The sequence below is a fragment of the Rutilus rutilus genome, assembly GCF_951802725.1.
Source record: "Rutilus rutilus genome assembly, chromosome: 5".
In the NCBI taxonomy this organism is placed as follows: Eukaryota; Metazoa; Chordata; class Actinopteri; order Cypriniformes; family Leuciscidae; genus Rutilus; species Rutilus rutilus.
This window is the reverse complement of record NC_140213.1, coordinates 47847555-47866381: the sequence shown is the minus strand read 5'-3', so window position 1 is coordinate 47866381 and position 18827 is coordinate 47847555. Positions and strand designations below refer to the sequence as shown.

General features: G+C 37.2%; 1 protein-coding gene across 2 annotated transcripts in view; it reads right to left on the bottom strand.

Moving 5' to 3' along the window:
• LOC311290721 (transcription initiation factor TFIID subunit 4) overlaps positions 1–18827 on the bottom strand; it is a 96911-nt gene that overhangs the window by 57580 nt on the left and 20504 nt on the right. For both annotated transcript variants that reach the window (XM_084409391.1, XM_084409392.1), the window contains 5 exons: positions 16685–16760; positions 15575–15683; positions 10495–10664; positions 6043–6173; positions 3334–3459 (listed from right to left, as the gene is read on the bottom strand). In XM_084409391.1, the coding sequence (XP_084265517.1) occupies positions 3334–3459; positions 6043–6173; positions 10495–10664; positions 15575–15683; positions 16685–16760 (612 nt within the window). The remainder of the gene's footprint in view (positions 1–3333; positions 3460–6042; positions 6174–10494; positions 10665–15574; positions 15684–16684; positions 16761–18827) is intronic.

The following is an 18827-nucleotide window of genomic DNA, read 5'->3' as shown; positions in this document are numbered from 1 at the left end:
ATACATTTTTATCAGAAAAACACATTAAATTAGTTACATGTTAAACGTTCAGAGTCCAAAATAATCCCAAAACAATGGAAAAATCCTATGAGAGAACCAGGGTGATGCAAACTTTTAAAAATATGTAAAATATGTGTGTGTGTGCGTGTGTGTTTGTTAGTGTGCGTGTGTGTGTAAGAGTGTGAGTGTGTCAGTGTGTATGTGTCTAAGAGTGTGAGTTTAAGAGTGTGTGTGTGTGTGTGTGTGAGTGTGTGTGTGCATGTGTGTGTGTGAGCATGTGAGTGTGTGTGGTCAGAGAGGGTAAATCTCTCTGCTGAAGCATTTAATCGTGGCCTTGTGTGATTTTACTCTCATTTTGTCTCTTAAAGAGAGAGAGAGAGGGGCGTGTGAGGTGTGTGTGTGTGTGTGTGATCCTGAGGGCTTTGTGTTTAGGTCTCCAGTCTTTTTTTAATTGCCCCATGAGGATGTCTCCTAACTCTCTCTCTCTCTCTCTCTGCAGGAGAGGGGCGGCACACACTCTGCCCTTCCTCGCTGCTAATTGGTTTTAAATATATCAGGCGGTTCACGTACTGGTCGCTATCTCGGCTGAGAGTAATGCGTTTGGCCCCTGGCCCTCGCGCTCGTCCCTGAAGACTCCAGTCATATTTGAAATGGACGATGAGATTTATTTTAGTAGGTTCATGTTTAAGGGGTCAAATCACGCTGAGCTTAAAGACGCGCAGCGAGAACACAAGGACACAAACGAATCAGAGCCGATTAGCGGTTTCTGTTCCCACGGACTGATCTAAACCCACAAGGTTTGTTTGTTCCATTAGTCAATATTCAATCACTGCCAAAACTTTACACTAAAGTCTATGTATTAGTTAATGCATGAACTAGAAATGAGCAAGATATTTGTATAACATTTAATAATCTTTGTTACTGTTAGTTAATAGAAAAAAAGTTCAGATACAACTTTTGGTTTTAAATTACGATAAAGATTACTAACTGCTGTAGAAGTATTGTCCGTCGTTAGTTCATGTTACACTCTATTTAGATTCTATATAGAACCCTAGAGTTCATGACCAAAAAGGTTCTATATAAGGAGAAATGTCTTCAATAATTGCATAATACTCTCATGTTTAATGGGTTATTTCAAATTTTCTAGTGATGAAGTGTGTTCATAAACTGTTTAATCCAATTTAAACACTAAATGGGATGGAACTAATGGAACCGGTAAAAGGTTCTTTATATACATTCCTGATGGAACCCTTTAAGGTTCTAAATGGAACCTTTTCTTCTAATAGTGTAAATAATGTAATTAACTAACGTTAACGAATGGGACCTTACTGATTCATTCACTGTTTCCGGACTACAGTGGCCATGATTTGCTACAGACGACACGTTTACGATGCATTTGAGCTGAAAACACACACCGTGTTTCCCTGATCGCATTTTAAGCTTCAGCGGAGTTCAAACCCCTTAAAACCGTGAGACTTCAGCTTGCATAACGTCCCGTCCCGGAACAAAGTCACCGAGGTCGGCGTGGCCATTCACACTCACATCTGAGCTAAACTGTGTCGTTTTGGCCGGCCAGCGGAAATATAATCTAGGTCTTATAACGGCATTAGGCCGAAGGGAGGCGAGGGGGTCTTTACGGCGGGTCATCGTCTCTGAGCTGAATGAATTAATGATGGAAACGAGCCGAACTATTTCACTGCCGTGCTGCGGGCGACGGGAAAGGGGAAAAGGGAACGCAATCGCATCTTTAATTGGAAACTCCGTCGTCTGGGGTTATCAGGGGCTTCCAGGATCAGACACACACTCTCACATATAAAGTTTCTTCAAACATCCGCAGACGAGTTGTGGGATGATGTCTGATCAGTCACAGCATGATGAGCTCTTTCAGGGCATGCGGACCTGATATACCGAGCCTCGTTCATAAAAGCGTTTCTGTGTGAATAAAAACATTCCTGTGTAAATTGCCTAATTTCATTATTGTAACTTGATATCTGCAAACTGGCAAAAATGAATGCAACAATGCAAAAAAGTTTTTATGAACGATTTCCACACATATTACAGTCCTGTGATTAGATTTTTAGTCATTTTTGTGTTTTTTTTTTGTCATTTTTATTTTTGAGTTATTTTAGTACATCAAGTTAAACTAAATGAAAATGAAAAATGTTGCTTTGGAAACTAGACGAAATCAAATAAGTTTATGTTTTTTTTCATATTTTATTTTATTTCAGTTAACACTTATTTTTTTATTTCAAGTAACGGAAATGTTTTTTATGGTTTTAATTTTATTAAGGTCTATTTACATCAAGATTTTCAAGCAATGAAAATCCCAAATTAATTTCCGACTTTTTTTATGACCCAAAACGTTCTCATACCGGAACGAAAGTGAATCACACTTCTTTCCAGCAGATCATTTATTGCAAAATTCAAACATCTGATAATGACAAATTTACTTGATTTAATGCAAAATATCTGGAATGATACTCAAAAATCTTGTTGGTTGATGTTTTATAAAAACCCTAATATCTAATTCCAAAACTTTGTTTACAGCCAAACCCTAAATATGACCTAACATGTTTACTTGAAGAGTTTAAGTTCATATTTCAATAATTTATCAACACATTTGCATGTTCATGTCGGTTAACGGCCACATTGTTTCTAGAAAGTGTTTTATTTTAAAATGAATGTTTAAGATGAGAGAAAAATCACTGCATTTTTGAAGTTCATTGACTATAATCTATCTAGAGATCAGAGTAACTAATGGTTGACAAATGACAAATAAATAAACATAATACAATTTAATGATGCCACTAATTTTACATAATATTTTGACAATTAATTTTAAAAACTAATAAGCGTGTGTGATCTAACAGGTTTATTAGCTTCTCCAGCTGAGATCCCGTCATTTACGTTTACTTATTTTTTATTTCAAGAAATGGAAATGTTTTTATGGTTTTATTTTATGGTCTATTTACATCAAGAGAAAATCCCAGATGAATTTCCGACTTTTACTTCTAACCCAAAACAGAAGAACCGGAACGAAAGTGAATCACACTGCTTTCCTGCAGATCATTTATTGCAAAATTCAAACATCTGATAATGCCAAATTTACTTGATTCAATGCTAAATATCTGGAATGATACTCAAAAATCGTATTGGTTGGTGTTTTATATAGAACTGACATGGTTTTCTTATGATGTGATCACATTAAGACTAATAAGCGTGTGTGATCTAACTGGTTTATTAGTCCAGTGTGCAGCGAAGTGAATGATTCCTGCGCTTCTCCAGCCGAGATCCCGTCATTAACGCTCACCACGTGAGGATCTGAGAGATTACCTTCGCTGCTCGGAGGAGAATCTCTCGCTCTCGCTCATCTTTCCTCTGCTTCTCCATCCGTTCCAGCTGCTCAAAAAACTTGAGCTGCGAGCGCACATCAGACGACTGCTCGTACCCCTCGTCTTCCTGAAGAGACACACACAGAGAAAGAGCTCAGGAGACGTTTAACCAAAACTTCTGATACTCGTAAACACATTTTAACTTATTAATGAGTGTTTATTATGACTCAATGGTGATGAAAACCTCCTTCTTAGGCAGGTGAGACGGAAGTTTATGGGACTAACGCAAAAAACATGTTTACTTCAGAATGCGACCTCGATTGTTTTGTGCACTTCCTGCTTCTTTTCATTTTCTGACGCGCTCGTCTCTCCTCTCATCCCTGGCTCCATCTCTCCTCTCATCCCTGGCTCCATCTCTCCTGTCCTTTGTTGGCTATGAAGTCAGGACGATCTTGTTTTTTTGCTGATGTCAACAGAGTGTCTTCACACGGGCGCGCACGGCTCATTTATAAACCAGCGGCAGACGCAAACCAACAAAACAAAAAGCCACAACACACACCAAACAGAAAAACAAAAAAACAAAACGTGCGTCCGTGACAGCGCTCCTCTCCGCTGAACTACTCGCCATGTACACAAATAAACAGCTTTTAAAGCGCTCCACCTGCTTTTCCTCCTTTGTGGGTTTGTTTTGTTCGCCTTGCGACGCTCTCGACTGTGCGGTTAAAGCATGAGTTGGACTCTCTGGCTGTGGCTTTGAATATTGAATTGTTTACCTGGATGCTTCTGTCTCTTTGTCATTTATGTGCCCAAAAGTTTCCACTTTAACACCAGTTTTTCAGCAACACTTTACAAAACGATTGTGTGTGTTTAAACCTAAAAATGACCTAAAAATGAAAATTCTGTCATTAATTACTCACCCTCATGTCGTTACAAACTCGTGAGACTTTCGTTCATCTTCGGAACATACAGTAAATTAAGATCTTTTTCACAAGATGAGAGCTTTCTGTCCCTCCATTGACAGCTACGCAACTACCACTTTGACGCTTCATGAAGTTTATAAAGAGATAGTAAAACTAATCAATATGAATAAACGGTTTAGTCTACATTTTCTGAAGAGACTTGATCGCTTTATATGATGAACTGATTGAATTTAGGCTTTTATTCACAAATGTATATTTCCTCACCGTCACATTCCTAGTACTGGCAGAGAGCTCTGTATGGTTGTTGGGGCATTGCTAGTGTATTCAAGGTGGTTGCTAAGGCGTTGCTAGGGTATCACTAGGCAGCTGCTAGAGTGTTCCAGTGGTTGTTAGGGCATTGCTAGGTGGTTTCTATAGTGTTCAATATGATTTATATGGCATTCTGGGGGTTTGCTTAGGTATTGCTATGTGGTTGCTAGTGTATTCAAGGTGGTTGATAGGGTGTTGCTAGGGCATCACTACGGAGCTGCTAGAGTGTTTCAGTGGTTGTTAGGGCATTGCTAGGTGGTTTCTAGAGTGTTCAAGATAATTTATATGGCATTCTGGGGGATTGCTTAGGTGTTGCTATGTGGTTGCTTGTGTATTCAAGGTGGTTACTAAGGCGTTGCTAGGGCATCACTAGGCAGCTGTTAGAGTTTCAATGGTTATCAGGGCATTGTTGGGTGGTTTCTAGAGTGTTCAAGATGGTTTATATGGCATTCTGTGTTGTTGCTTAGGTGTTACCATGTAGTCACTAGTGTATTCAAGGTGGTTGCCAGGGCGTTGCTAAGGCATCACTAGGGAGCTGATAGTGTATTTCAGTGGTTGTCAGGGCATTGCTGGGTGGTTTCTATAGTGTTCAAGATGGTTTATAGGGCATTCTGGATGGTTGCTTAGGTGTTGCTATGTGGTTGCTTGTGTATTCAAGGTGGTTACTAAGGCGTTGCTAGGGCATCACTAGGCAGCTGCAAGAGTGTTTCAGTGGTTGTCAGGGCATTGCTGGGTGGTTTCTAGAGTGTTCAAGATGGTTTATAGGGCATTCTGGGTGGTAGCTTAGGTGTTGCTATGTGGTTGCTTGTGTATTCAAGGTGGTTGATAGGGTGTTGCTAGGGCATCACTAGGGAGCTGCTAGACTGTTTCAGTGGTTGTTAGGGCATTGCTATGTGGTTTCTAGAGTGTTCAAGATGGTTTATATGTCATTCTGTTTGGTTGCTTAGGTGTTGCTATGTGGTTGCTAGTGTATTCAATGTGGTTGGTAGGGTGTTGCTAAGGCATCACTAGGGAGCTACTAGAGTGTTCCAGAGGTTATTAGGGCATTGCTATGTGGTTTCTAGAGTGTTCAAGTTGGTTTATATGGCATTCTGTGTGGTTGCTTAGGTGTTACCATGTGGTCACTAGTTTATTCAAGGTGGTTGATAGGGTGTTGCTAGGGTATCACTAGGGAGCTGCTAGAGTGTTCCAGTGGTTGTTAGGGAATTGCATTCACAAGCAAACAGATGGATAAATACCCAATGCAAGACTAATGTTCGTGATTTAAATAAATCATTGTTTCTCCCCAGATATTTTAACTGTTGAACAGCAAATATTTTTATGTTAATGTTTGAATTAGTTTTTGCTGTGAGCAGATGAATGAAACAATGTGTGTTTGTGACACTAAAATAATGTTTGCGTCATTTGTAGGAAAACTATTTACAGCAACAGAATACACATATAAATAAAAGCCTCTCTTCCACACTGATCCCGTCTCGTACCTTACAAGAGTCCATTCTGTTCTGGGCGATGAAGGAAACCTTCTCCAGCACCGTTCGTAATCTGGACTGGGTGGCGTGAGAAATGAAGCTCACAGCCTCCAGCGGTACGTCCGTCACTCCAAACTTCTTAGCTAAAACAAGGAAATGCAGAACATATCAATAATCAAACAAAACACATCACCGCACAGATGTTTGGAAGGAAGTCCAACAAGAGAAAATTACATCTGTCCTATCTTATAAATCCTCCACAAAAAAGGTCCAATGTGTGTTGAGAAAATCAAGGTTTGTTGTGGTGAACTGACACGACCTGCGTTTAAAACACAAATATGCTGAGGTAGTTTTGCAGCTTCTGTGGCTCATTTTCAAACCTGATTTCCTGAAATTTCAGAAAAATGAGTTTGGATGAGCCTCTGTGGTTTGGAACGTCGGCAAACCTGATCCAACCACCCAGAAGACTTAAACAAGCAACTTTGTCTCCGTTGTTTCTCCTAAAATGTCTTATACAGACACAAAGTCAATACTTATTTTACACTAAATATACAGAGCTGTAAAATAGCAGCACAGATCATTTGATATTGGAGGAATCTATTGAGATCTTATTGGGATCTTGGCAAATCTGAGAAAAATAAGAGATTAAGAGTGTCATTTTATCATGAGAAGCATCTGAGAAACAAGAGCAAAATGTCTCTATTTCATCTGACTGCTACTGAGGAGAAACATTTGAGATCGACTTTTCAATTTGTGGTTTTTCTCTCCTATGAAAAAGAGATAAATGGGAAAAGAAAAACAGCACTTTCACGTGAGTTGACAACTTTTACTTAAAAGGATAATTAGCGCTGGAGTTTTAAAAGAACGCTGCAAACCTTCACAGCGCTTCTATCTACACCATCCCCGTCTTTAATTTGCTATTAACATAAGTTCTCCTTCCACTATTATTTTAAGAAAATCACACCAATTATTTAAATCGGCCGCTAAACGTGCCGAGAGTGTCCTTAATGACTCCGAACGAGATCTTACAAGGGAACAAGTAAAAAAAGAAATCTTAGGAATGTCAAAACATGAGGAGTTTCTTAAGGCTACGGCTCTTTAAAAAAAAAACACAAGAAAGATTTAGATGAACTGAGGGATTTCTTTTTAGTCCGGGGGGGGGGAAACAAAAACAAGCTGGTTTTGCAGTGGATAAAATCTTTGGCAAATCTCTTAATGCAGGTTTACCTGTGTTTTAAAATTAGACTTGGAAGCGTCAACTTTTCCTCCTCGTCACCTATCAACAATCTATCGGAAGAGACGAGCTTCAGTCAGTGCAATTACTCTGATCTGATGCGGGTTACATGAGACACCTGGAACCAGAAATCTGCACAGACAGAGCTGCGGTCTTCATTTGGTCCTCTCAAGGTGATATGCATGAACTATATTTACATTGATGCATTTGGCAGATGCTTTTATTCAAAGCGACTCGCATTGCATTCAAGGTATGAATTTTATTGGTTCATGCATTCCCGGGCAATCTCACCCGTGACCTTGGTGTTGAAAGCATCATGCTCTACTGATTGAGCAGGAATGCACACACAAAGCATGCATTTCATGTTAAGTAAAGGTAAAAGACATGATAACTGTTTAGGAAAGATCTTTGTGTATGAGGGTGAATCAGGGTGTTTGTGTGCATTGAGTTTTGTTGGGTTGTGTGTGTGCATTTCTCTCAGATTGAGCCGAGCTGGCAGGATTTGTGCCTCCCTTGGTTTGCTGTCACCTAAGAGTTCTCCAGCAGCCCATCATCGACACCACACCACACCGGCCCGGCCCAGCAGGGGGCGCTTCGTCCTCCTACACACACTCCTGCACCTTTGAGAAGAATTACACGCTTCTCCCAGCGACAGCTCGATGCCGACGCTAACGCGCGGTAAAACAGAAACCCTAGGGCTTCTGACGCTTAACTGAGAGATCTGATGTGTGGCGAACACGAGGGTGAGATAACAAGTGCTAGTTTAAACTAGTTTGTGAGGAAAGAACTTTCTACGTCCTCCATAAGATTCTAGTCTGAAAATGGTGCACTTTGTGAGAGAAATCGCACTCCGTTTAGCAGTAAATTAGCTTGACTCATCTGAGACATTTACAAAGCAAATCACATAAGCAGAATCACATGAGTGAATGAGGCTGTTTTAAATTACGTGTTTGGGAGCAATCCACATGAACGCCAGTCTACCGCTCGATATAATGGTGCGTTCGAGTCATCACGTTAAGATCGTATTTACGAGTTGAACGCACATGAACGCCACCACAATTGCGTAAATACTCTCTGGGTTTCCTTTAAGCCCCGATCTTTACGAGTTGTGGTCGTGTCTGTGAGAAACATGTCAGAATACCACAATACTTAAAGGTATTTAGCACTGATATTGTCAGGCTTTTCTATTTACAGCACATTAAGCTAATTACCTGCACAGAATATGATGGCATTATATTATAACAATGTAATATGTAACGATAAAGTGTGCAGTGTGTCTTCATAAATTAATTAAAAACATTAAAAAAGCAAAGCACAACTGATGCACATTTCTTTGTTCTTCATTTTCTAGAACAAGAGTTTAAGAACCTTGCTGTATTTTTGTGTAATTAATTAAGAGAAAGTACACCGCCATCTTGCTCCGACGAAAGTGACTTGAACGCACATGCCGTCGTAATCACGACTTCCCAACTCGGAAGTACGAACTTCCCAGGAGGACTTGAATGAACTAGAAACCTCGTTTTCTACACATTCACTACCATTAAAAAAAAAAAAAAGAGTCTCTTCTGCTAATCAAGACTGCATTTATTTGATCAAAAATCCAGTAAAAATGGTGAAATATTACAAATTCAAATAACTGTTTTCTGTTTGAGTTTATTTCTGTGATCAAAGCTGAATTTTCAGCATCATTACTCCAGTCTTCAGTGTCACATGATCCTTCAGAAATCATTCTAATATGATGATTTGATGCTCAAGAAACATTTATGATTATTATCAGTGTTGAGAACAGTCGTGCTGCTTCATATTTTTGTCCTCAGATGAAAAGAAAGTTCAAAAGAACAGCATTTATTTGAATTTTTGGCCATTATATAAATGTATTTACTGTCACTTTTGACCAATTGAATGCATTCTTGATTACTAAAAGTATTACTTTGTTTCTTTAAAAGCTTCAAACGTTTGAATGGTAGTGTATACGCTAGCGTTTGTTGAGGAACGTTCCAGGTTAAATAAACATGTTGACAGATATGCGGATACAATGCAAATCTAGGCAGACAAACATTCAGCTCTCATCACAAGTGGCTCTTGCAGTGCGCTGCTCTTTTGTTATTTATTTACACAAACACAGAAGGATGAGTCGGACATTTTTCCGTGGTAATCAAACCACTTTTCCATGTAATGACCTTTTTAACAACGTGAAAACGGTTCCAGATCCAGTTGAAAAGATGCAAAACCACAAATGTAAAAACTAGTGCCGGGCAACAATTAATCACGATTAACCAGATCCAAAATAAAAGTCTGTGTTTACATAATATATGTGTGTATACTGTGTATGATTATTTTGTATATATATATAAATACACACACATGCATGTATATATTTAAGAAATATCTGCATGTATATACTGTATATATATTTAATTAATTTGTTAATTTATACATAATTTATATTATATATATATATAATATATGAATATATGGATATATGGATATGAAGCAGCACAACAGTTTTCAACTATGATAATAATCATAAATGTTTCTTGAGCATCAGATCATCATATTAGAGTGATTTGTGAAGGATCATGTGACACTGAAGACTGGAGTAATGATGCTGAAAATTCAGCTTTGATCACAGGAATAAATTACACTTTATTATATACTCACATAGTATATTTAATAATATTTCATAATTTTTTACTGTATTTTTGATCAAATAAATGCAGTGTTAATGAGCAAAATAGACTTTTCAAAAACATTTAGGACCCCAAACTTTTGAACAATAGTGTATATATAAAAAAAAAAATATATATATATATATATATATATATATATATATACACACACACATGCATGTGTGTGTATTTATATATACTAAATAATCATACACAGTATACACACATATATTATGTAAACACAGACTATTTTGGATGCAGTTAATCATTGCCCAGCATTAGTAAAAACGTGTTTCTACTGGGGACAACAATAAAAATTCTGATATAGTGAGAGTTTGGTGGAACAATAAGGACACACACTCCTGGTGCCCAAAGCGAGCGTGGACTGGCCTACATTTACAAGAACAGAAAAAGTTTAAAAGCTCCAGGCTTTTTAACTCCATATCATCCCGGAACAGTGAGACGGGTTTGTGTGTGTCCTTGTGAGACTCTTCTGAACATATATCTAGCAGTGTAAACATCTGATGCATTAGCGCTGTGCTGACGGAGGAGGTACTCTACCTGTTTCCAGTATCCGCCGGTGTAACAGACCTGTCGGCAGGAACGCCTCGTCTTTACAGGAGCGGATCTGCGTTCCCACCAGCTCAGAGTTGGTCGCTAGAATACGAGCGCTCTCTTCGTTGAGGTTCACGCCGGCCATCGACGCCACATCGTTGATGTCATCATCGTCTCTGAAATAACAGACGAAAATCAGTCTGATCTCACAGCACGATATCTGATTTACATACCGTACTGGAGACTATAATCAACATATTAATGCATATTCAAAGCACTTGATATTCGACAATCAGCCACTGATGTTTACTTGCATGGTTAACTACTTTAACTTCATTAAAAAGTATTTATTGTACGTATTATTCTGATGGTTGTTCATGCAGGATGAAATTAACCAATCAAAAAGCTGATTAGTAGTGGTGAGAAACTTAAAAGTAATGGTGGTCAGTGACAGAACTGAAAATTTTCACTCCTACTACATTCTTTCACATTTTAACCTAAAATGTTGATGTTGAATAAACTATTATTATTATATATTTTTTATTTTTTTTATTTTTAGATATTAACATAAAAATAAAAATAAAATAAATATAAATTATTTGTCGATTATCCGTGTGCATCACGAGTATTCTGAACAAAATGGGAATGTGGATGTGAGTAAATAAAATAAATAAATAATAAATGCTCAAGGATATTTTTTGTCAGCTACACACATTTGCATCACATGTATTATGGACAATGAGCATAAAATAAAATAAATTAAAAATAAATAAATAAATAAATAATGGATGTGATATAAATATTGTTAAACGTTATTAAATAATCATTAAATAAAGTTGTCAGACATGTTATTTGTCGACTGTCTGTGTACATCACATGTATTATGAACAGAATGGGAATGTGCAGGAAATAATTAAGTAAATATATTTTTTGCATTGTGACATGATGGACGGACGGATGGATGGATGGATACAGTGCTATGCATAAGTTTAGACACCCATGCTAAAGTTGACTAAAAAGAGGAATAAAAAATCATCTTTTGGAAATTGAACTTAATGCCTTAATTTAAAAAATTAGGAAAAATCCAACCTTTAAGGACACCAATTTTCTTTGTGAATGAATAATGTATCGTAAATAAATAAATGTTCTTCCTTAAAATACAGGGTGCATAAGTTTGGACACTCCTATGTTAAGTATTTAAAAAAAAAAAAATGTTTTTGGATACTATGCATCCTGATAAAGTTCCCTTGGCCTTTGGAATTAAAATAGCCCCACATCATCACATAGCATTCACCATACTTAGAGATTGGCATGGGGTACTTTCCATAAGATCATCTCTCAATGCAAATCAAACCAGCTATTAGGCTAACTGAAATAAAACCATGCCAATCTCTAGGTATGGTGAAGGCTATGTGATGATGTGGGGCTATTTTAATTCCAAAGGCCAAGGGAACTTTATCAGGATGCATAGTATCCTGGATCCATGAAGTAACTGGCCTTTAAAAATAAAAATCTGCCTGCCTCTATGGGAATTTAACATAGGAGTGTCCAGACTTATGCACCCTGTATTTTAAGGAAGAACATTTATTTATTTACGATACATTATTCATTCACAAAGAAAATTGGTGTCCTTAAAGGTTGGATTTTTCCTAATTTTTTAAATTAAGGCATTAAGTTCAATTTCCAACAGATGATTTTTTATTCCTCTTTTTAGTCAACTTTAGCATGGGTGTCTAAACTTATGCATAGCACTGTATATAGATGGATGGATGGATGGATGGATGGATGGATGGATGGATGGATGATGGATGGAATGATGGATGGATGGATGGATGGATGGATGGATGGATGGATGGATGGATGGATGGATGGATGGACGGACGGACGGAGGATGGATGGATGGATGGATGGATGGATGGATGGATGGACGGACGGAGGATGGATGGATGGATGGATGGATGGATGGATGGATGGATGGATGGATGGATGATGGATGGATGGATGGATGGATGGATGGATGGATGGATGGATGGACGGAAGGAGGATGGATGGATGGATGGAGGATGGATGGATGGACGGACGGAGGATGGATGGATGGATGGATGGATGGATGGATGGATGGATGGATGGATGGATGGATGGATGGATGGATGGATGGATGGACGGACGGAGGATGGATGGATGGAGGATGGATGGATGGATGATGGATGGATAAAATTACTAAAAGTAAAACTGAAATAAAAAAAGTTAAAAAGAAGTATTAATAAAAATGACAAGCACAGAAGTTACTAACACAAACTAAAATGAAAACTGAAAGTTTTAAATGAAAGCTAACTCAAAACACAAGTAAATATTATAATAGCACTAATATTCCACCGGAATGTTGACGTTATCAGGCAAGCGTGACACATTCCATCAGTGCGACTGGCAGCTTTTTCACCCAATCATTACTCTCCCTTTTCCACGTTGCCTTGGTAACAGTGTCCTAATTACGGCACATTAGCAGTGGAGTTTCCTGCGCCCGAGGCGCTGCTGAAAACTTCATGGCTCCGGCCACAGAGGTCAAAGTTCACTCAGCTCCACTCTGATTTACATCCGCGTCTGTACCTCTGTTTCTGACACTGACCCCCTGGCATCTTCACCCGCGTCCACGCCACCCCCGGTGCCCGAGTGAGTGAGTGTGTGTGTGTGTGTGTGTGTGTGTGAGTGTGTGTCTCCGGCTGGGCAGGGTGTATATGAGTCCTGACACCACGGCAGGAGCTGACAGAGGCCATTAGCACTGCGCTGAGCTAGCACGTTAGCCTAGCTGCCGCCACACGCCACAGACATGAATGAGAGGAGTTTTCAAATCATGTGAATTATTATCTTTCTTACGCCATTTATGATCTGTCCCATTCGGCTTCCCTTTATGAAAATAAGTTACAATATTTACTGCCAAAATTGCCATTTTCATTTTCAATTGCCAAAAAACATTGCCATTTTCTTCTTAAATATTTCCAAAAAAGTATTGAATAATTAGTTTTAAGCCTTTAACAAAACCAAGCAGCTGATTAAAATATTCATTTGAAGCAAAAAAGTATCTGAAATTGAATAATCTTCAAGACAAAGCGTATTTGAAAGTCATTGAATGAACAATCTGCTCTTCCCATGATGCATTGGGAATGACATAATAAAAAAAAATTATTAATAAAATTATTTAAACTAAAATTACTAAAAATAAACAGAAAAATAAATTAAAGCTAAATATTTTGATATTTTAAATAAAATATATTTCAATATAATATGAAATATAAATATTAATAATATTTAAAAAAAAACTAATAAAAATGAAAAACAAAATGAAAATGAAAATGAAAATGATTATTAATAAATACTATAATAGTATATAAATAATACTTTGATTCACAAAATGAGTATTTTTTCCAATTGGGAAACTTTGCTGTAGTAACTAAACTAAACTATATTTAAACTTCATATACAATATTTTATTCTGTTTTATTTTATTTATTTATTCTTTATACCCTTTTCAACCACATTTGCTGGAAAAAAGAAAAAAAGAAAGAAAATAATTACAATTTAATAAGAAATCTGTACATACTATATCTGTATACACTATATGTTACATATGTATAATAATAATATTATTATTTATTGATAAGAAAACTTCTTTGCACTATGTACTGTATGTTTGTTTTCTCTTTCTTCTCATGTCTTATCTTATTTTCTCTCAATAAAAAAACTAAACTAAACTGACCTAAACTCAAAGACCTGGTGTTACCCGACGGGTGGTTTGGTTTGATCAGGGTGCGAGAGCCAATCACAAACATCATGGTCACGAAACACGCCGTCGGGCACAGGGTCGTCAGTAACAAGCAAACCTGACAGCTTAATTAGCTACACTGCTAAAGATTTATTGGTTTATCAATCAGAGCCTGCGGCTGACGCCTGGAGCAGAGAGAGAGAGAGAGAGAGAGACATAACTGTGAACTCTATGACCCGTCACACACACACACACACACACACACACACACACAAGACAAAACACAATAGCTCTGTTACACACCCTAGCGAGCTGCCTCAGTGTTCACAGTCTACATAGGGAGCATCTTAACCTGAGATGAAACGCCCTACACAGGTAGCAGCTCAATGTAGAGCGAGGAGAACACGATTCACAGTTTATTCAAATCAAGTTTGACCAGCGCTTGATATCATATCAAGCACAATATCTGTCCCTCATAAGCACAGTTTCAGCCAAACACTACAGTTCTTACTGTAAATCCATAATGAGTGAATATCAAGTACATTAACAAATAATTGAAGCTTGTTTTGAAATGAGCACACACGTTAAATAAAAGGGGAGAGTAACACCCGGTAAACTAGAGACTAAAGCTTTTCCACGTTAAGCTCTGTCTTCATTTATAATGTTCATTTAAAGCTAAAAAAATTACTTTGAAATACTTGCGTTTCAAGTATTTAATCATCTTTAGTGTGAAGAAAAAGTATTTGAAAATCATTGTGTGAATGATTATGCTACTTAATTGATCATATTATGTATAAAATAAACATGTTAAATTTAATGCAAAATATTCAGGCATATAAAACTGTTGTTATTGTGAACTAAAACTAGGGCCTAATAATAAATCTTTTTTTGTTTGTTTTTGGTAAATTAAATCAAATTAAAGAGATAAATATATAAATATAACATGAAACATTTTAAATAAAAAAACTTAAATTGAAGTATTAAAATGACTAAAAGTTAAATAAATATTAAATAAAAGATATATATATATAAATATATTATTGGTGTGTATATATATATATATATATATATATATATAAATACTATAGATAATATAATTTTATTTTAATTTTAAAGTAATTTAGCTAGTTTTGAAATGATCACGCCCGAGGAAAAAGGAAAAAGCAACATGGACACTGAAGCCAGGAGCTGTTTCACACCAAACTTTCTCCTGTGTTCAGTCTCGCTGCCGAACAGAGCGTCAGTGTTGAGGAGGAGGAGTGTGAGAGTGTGTCCCGCAGTCAGTGAAACACTGCTCTCGTGTGCCGGCGGCCGGTATTGCAGTACCTGAACGAGCCCCCCCCCGGGTCATTCAGCCGGTTCTTCTGGTTTCCTGAGAGCTGAACGCTGACAGGGCTCTTGCCCATCGGGAGAGCCGCAGGCTTCCCTAGAGTACCTGGGAAAAGACAAGGCAACATTATCATGAACTTACACGCCTCACGTTTTCAACAAACCTGAATCTGTCAGGAGCTCAAACAAGCTCACGTCACACTTCACACTTCACACTCACACACTGTGTTCGCAATAAGCTAATGAAGCCTAGAAGCATTAAGAGTTTCTGTACTGTGACAATTAAACGCATTTGATCACAAAAGTCTCATTACAGACAGATAGATAGATAGATAGATAGATAGATAGATAGATAGATAGATAGATAGATAGATAGATAGATAGATAGATAGATAGATAGATAGATAGATAGATAGATAGATAGATAGATAGAATGATTGAAAGATAGATAGATAGATAGATAGATAGATAGATAGATAGATAGATAGATAGATAGATAGATAGATAGATAGATAGATAGATAGATAGATAGATAGATAGATAGATAGATAGATAGATAGAACGATAAGCATGGACACATGATTCATTTTCTTTCAAATAAAAATAAAAATAATAAATAAATAAATAAAAGTTAATTTATAGCACATAAAAATGTCTCTTTTATCATTTTGATGTGATGGTGGCACATGACCCGGACGTGTTCTTGACAGGTTTGGTGAGATTCCCCCGAAAAGAGACAGAAAAAACAAGGAGAGCTGCCATTTTTACTGATCCTCTGCTTTTGTCCTCCTGCATCTCGCTCTTCTTTCTCTGTCTGTCTCTCAGAGTTCCCCTACACACTCCTCACACACACAGCGACCGCCAGGGTGCATTTGAACGTGATGTTAAGAGGCATGTTCTTGCCCCACAGCTACAGGAGACGCTATTTTTAGAAACTTTCTCCCTGAAAATGCTCTTCCAGGGCTAAAATATAACACAAACCAGACTGAGATGGGCAGGGGAAGAAAGACAGATCAAATCTGCATGCACACACCTGTACGTGTGTGTGTGTGTGTGTGTGTGTGTGTTCATGTAAAGCTGATGAGTGAATAAACAAATGAAAGTCACCTGTCGCTCGCACCGTCTGTGTGATGACCACAGGCATCCGTATCTGACCGCCAGGACCCGCCGATCTCTTAACACCCTACAAACACACACACACACACACACACACACACACACACACACACACACACATTTAATCCGTTTCACCTTCATATCCTAACAATCTTTCACTCGAGTCTTGCTCAGTTTTGTGTCTGGAAGTTCAGACGTGAATCAGCAGCATCTCGACAGGTTTATAAGGCCTACGGTATCATATTTCTAAGGCCTCAACACAAATGATAATATTAAATTATTAATATAATTAAATGATCAACACAATCAAAACTTTGCTGTAAAACCTGTTTATGCATCAATCACCAATCAATCATACCAATCAAGTCAAAGCGTCCTCCTTCAGCTCGTGCTTCACGTGTCTTTCTGCTGTGAAATATATTTATCAAGTACACATAACTATAACTGTTATATTCTGAGTAATATTTCAGCTGGAATGAAGCACCTCAGACATCATTTATTTAGAAAAATCATGAGTATCAAATATGATCATCAGGCTTTCGAGGAAGGTTTTTTTGGTCATCTCTCAATCATCATTGCATTGCATTATATGTTTTAAAACTACAGAGCTTCGATCATAAAACTAATCATTATTTAATATAATATCTTACTAAGACATCATTGGCAGATATAGAGAGACGACTGATATTTATATGCATTTTATGTAAGCATCTGCTAAGATCTCACTGATTTACATTACAAACATCAGAATTTCATCACTTTTTGTCCATATAAATATCAATATTTGCACCAAACTGCATATTTTTGCTCAGTTTCGGCCTCTGAGCTATTTTTCCCTCCATATTCTCACTATATCATACTATATGAGACTGATGTATTAAATACAATACTCAACAAAAACACGATATTTTGTCTAAAGGTTCAATAAACTGTTTCATTTCAAACAATTATATTTTCTTTCTCTAACAGGGTTACTTTGAATTGCATTAATTAAAAAAAAAACTATGAACATGTATTAATAAAATAAAGTCTATTTGATTTCATGTTGATTTTAAGGTTTTTTAGGTTTAGATTTGTAGGTTCTTATTCAGAGAATTTAAAATAATTACAGGATGTTTTCATGGAGATATATAAAATCGCACATCTAGGTGTGGTATATAATACACAGGCTGATTTTTCCAAGCACAACAGAGAGAGAGAAAGAGGAAGAAAACAAGGTAGTGACAAAGTGAGAAAACAGGAGCAACACTAATAGAGACGCTTCGTCCCCGCGAGTCCCTCAGTGCCGCCCTGAGCAAATCCCATCCATCCACTCCACTTTCCCTCCACCTGCATATTTCTCGGACTCGTTCCGCTGTTCCCGGACTCTGTCGCTACATTACAGCTCAGAGCCCACAAACCTCGGGGAGATCTCCTCGTGAACCTCGGAACGGCTGCAGGACACACTGTCCAACTCACCGCCACGATTATATACCATGAACGTATCCCATTTTCTCACACGAAAGAGCTTAAAAAAGATCGGTCTTTTGAAGATATTTAATATGCATTACCGTTAAAAAGTTTGGGGTCAGTAACAAGAAATTCATGTGTTATATTGATTAAAAGACAGTAAAGACATTTATAATGTAACAAAACATTTCTATTTATACAATATACAGAGCTTCAAAGGAACATGGTGAAGGAAAATAAATATGAGATGGAAGTAAAAATCATATGTCAATGCTTTTGCGTTTTCTTGCAAATGTTTTGCGCCAAAAGCATTGAATTTTTCATCCCATCTCACATTTTTCCATCACCATGGGGATCCGTATAAATAAATGCTGTTCTTTTGAACTTTCTATTCATCAAAGAATCCTGAAAAATTAAATATATAATGGTTTCCACAAAAATATGAAGCAGCACGACTGTTTTCAACACTGATAATATTCATAAATGTTTCTCGAGCAGCAAATCATCATATTAGAGTGATTTCTGAAGGATCATGTGACACTGAAGACTGGAGTAATGATGCTGAAAATTCAGCTTTGATCACAGGAATAAATTACACTTTACTGTATATTCACATAGAAAACAGTTATTTTAAAATGTAATAATATTTCACTGTTTCTACTGTATTTTTGATCAAATAAATGCA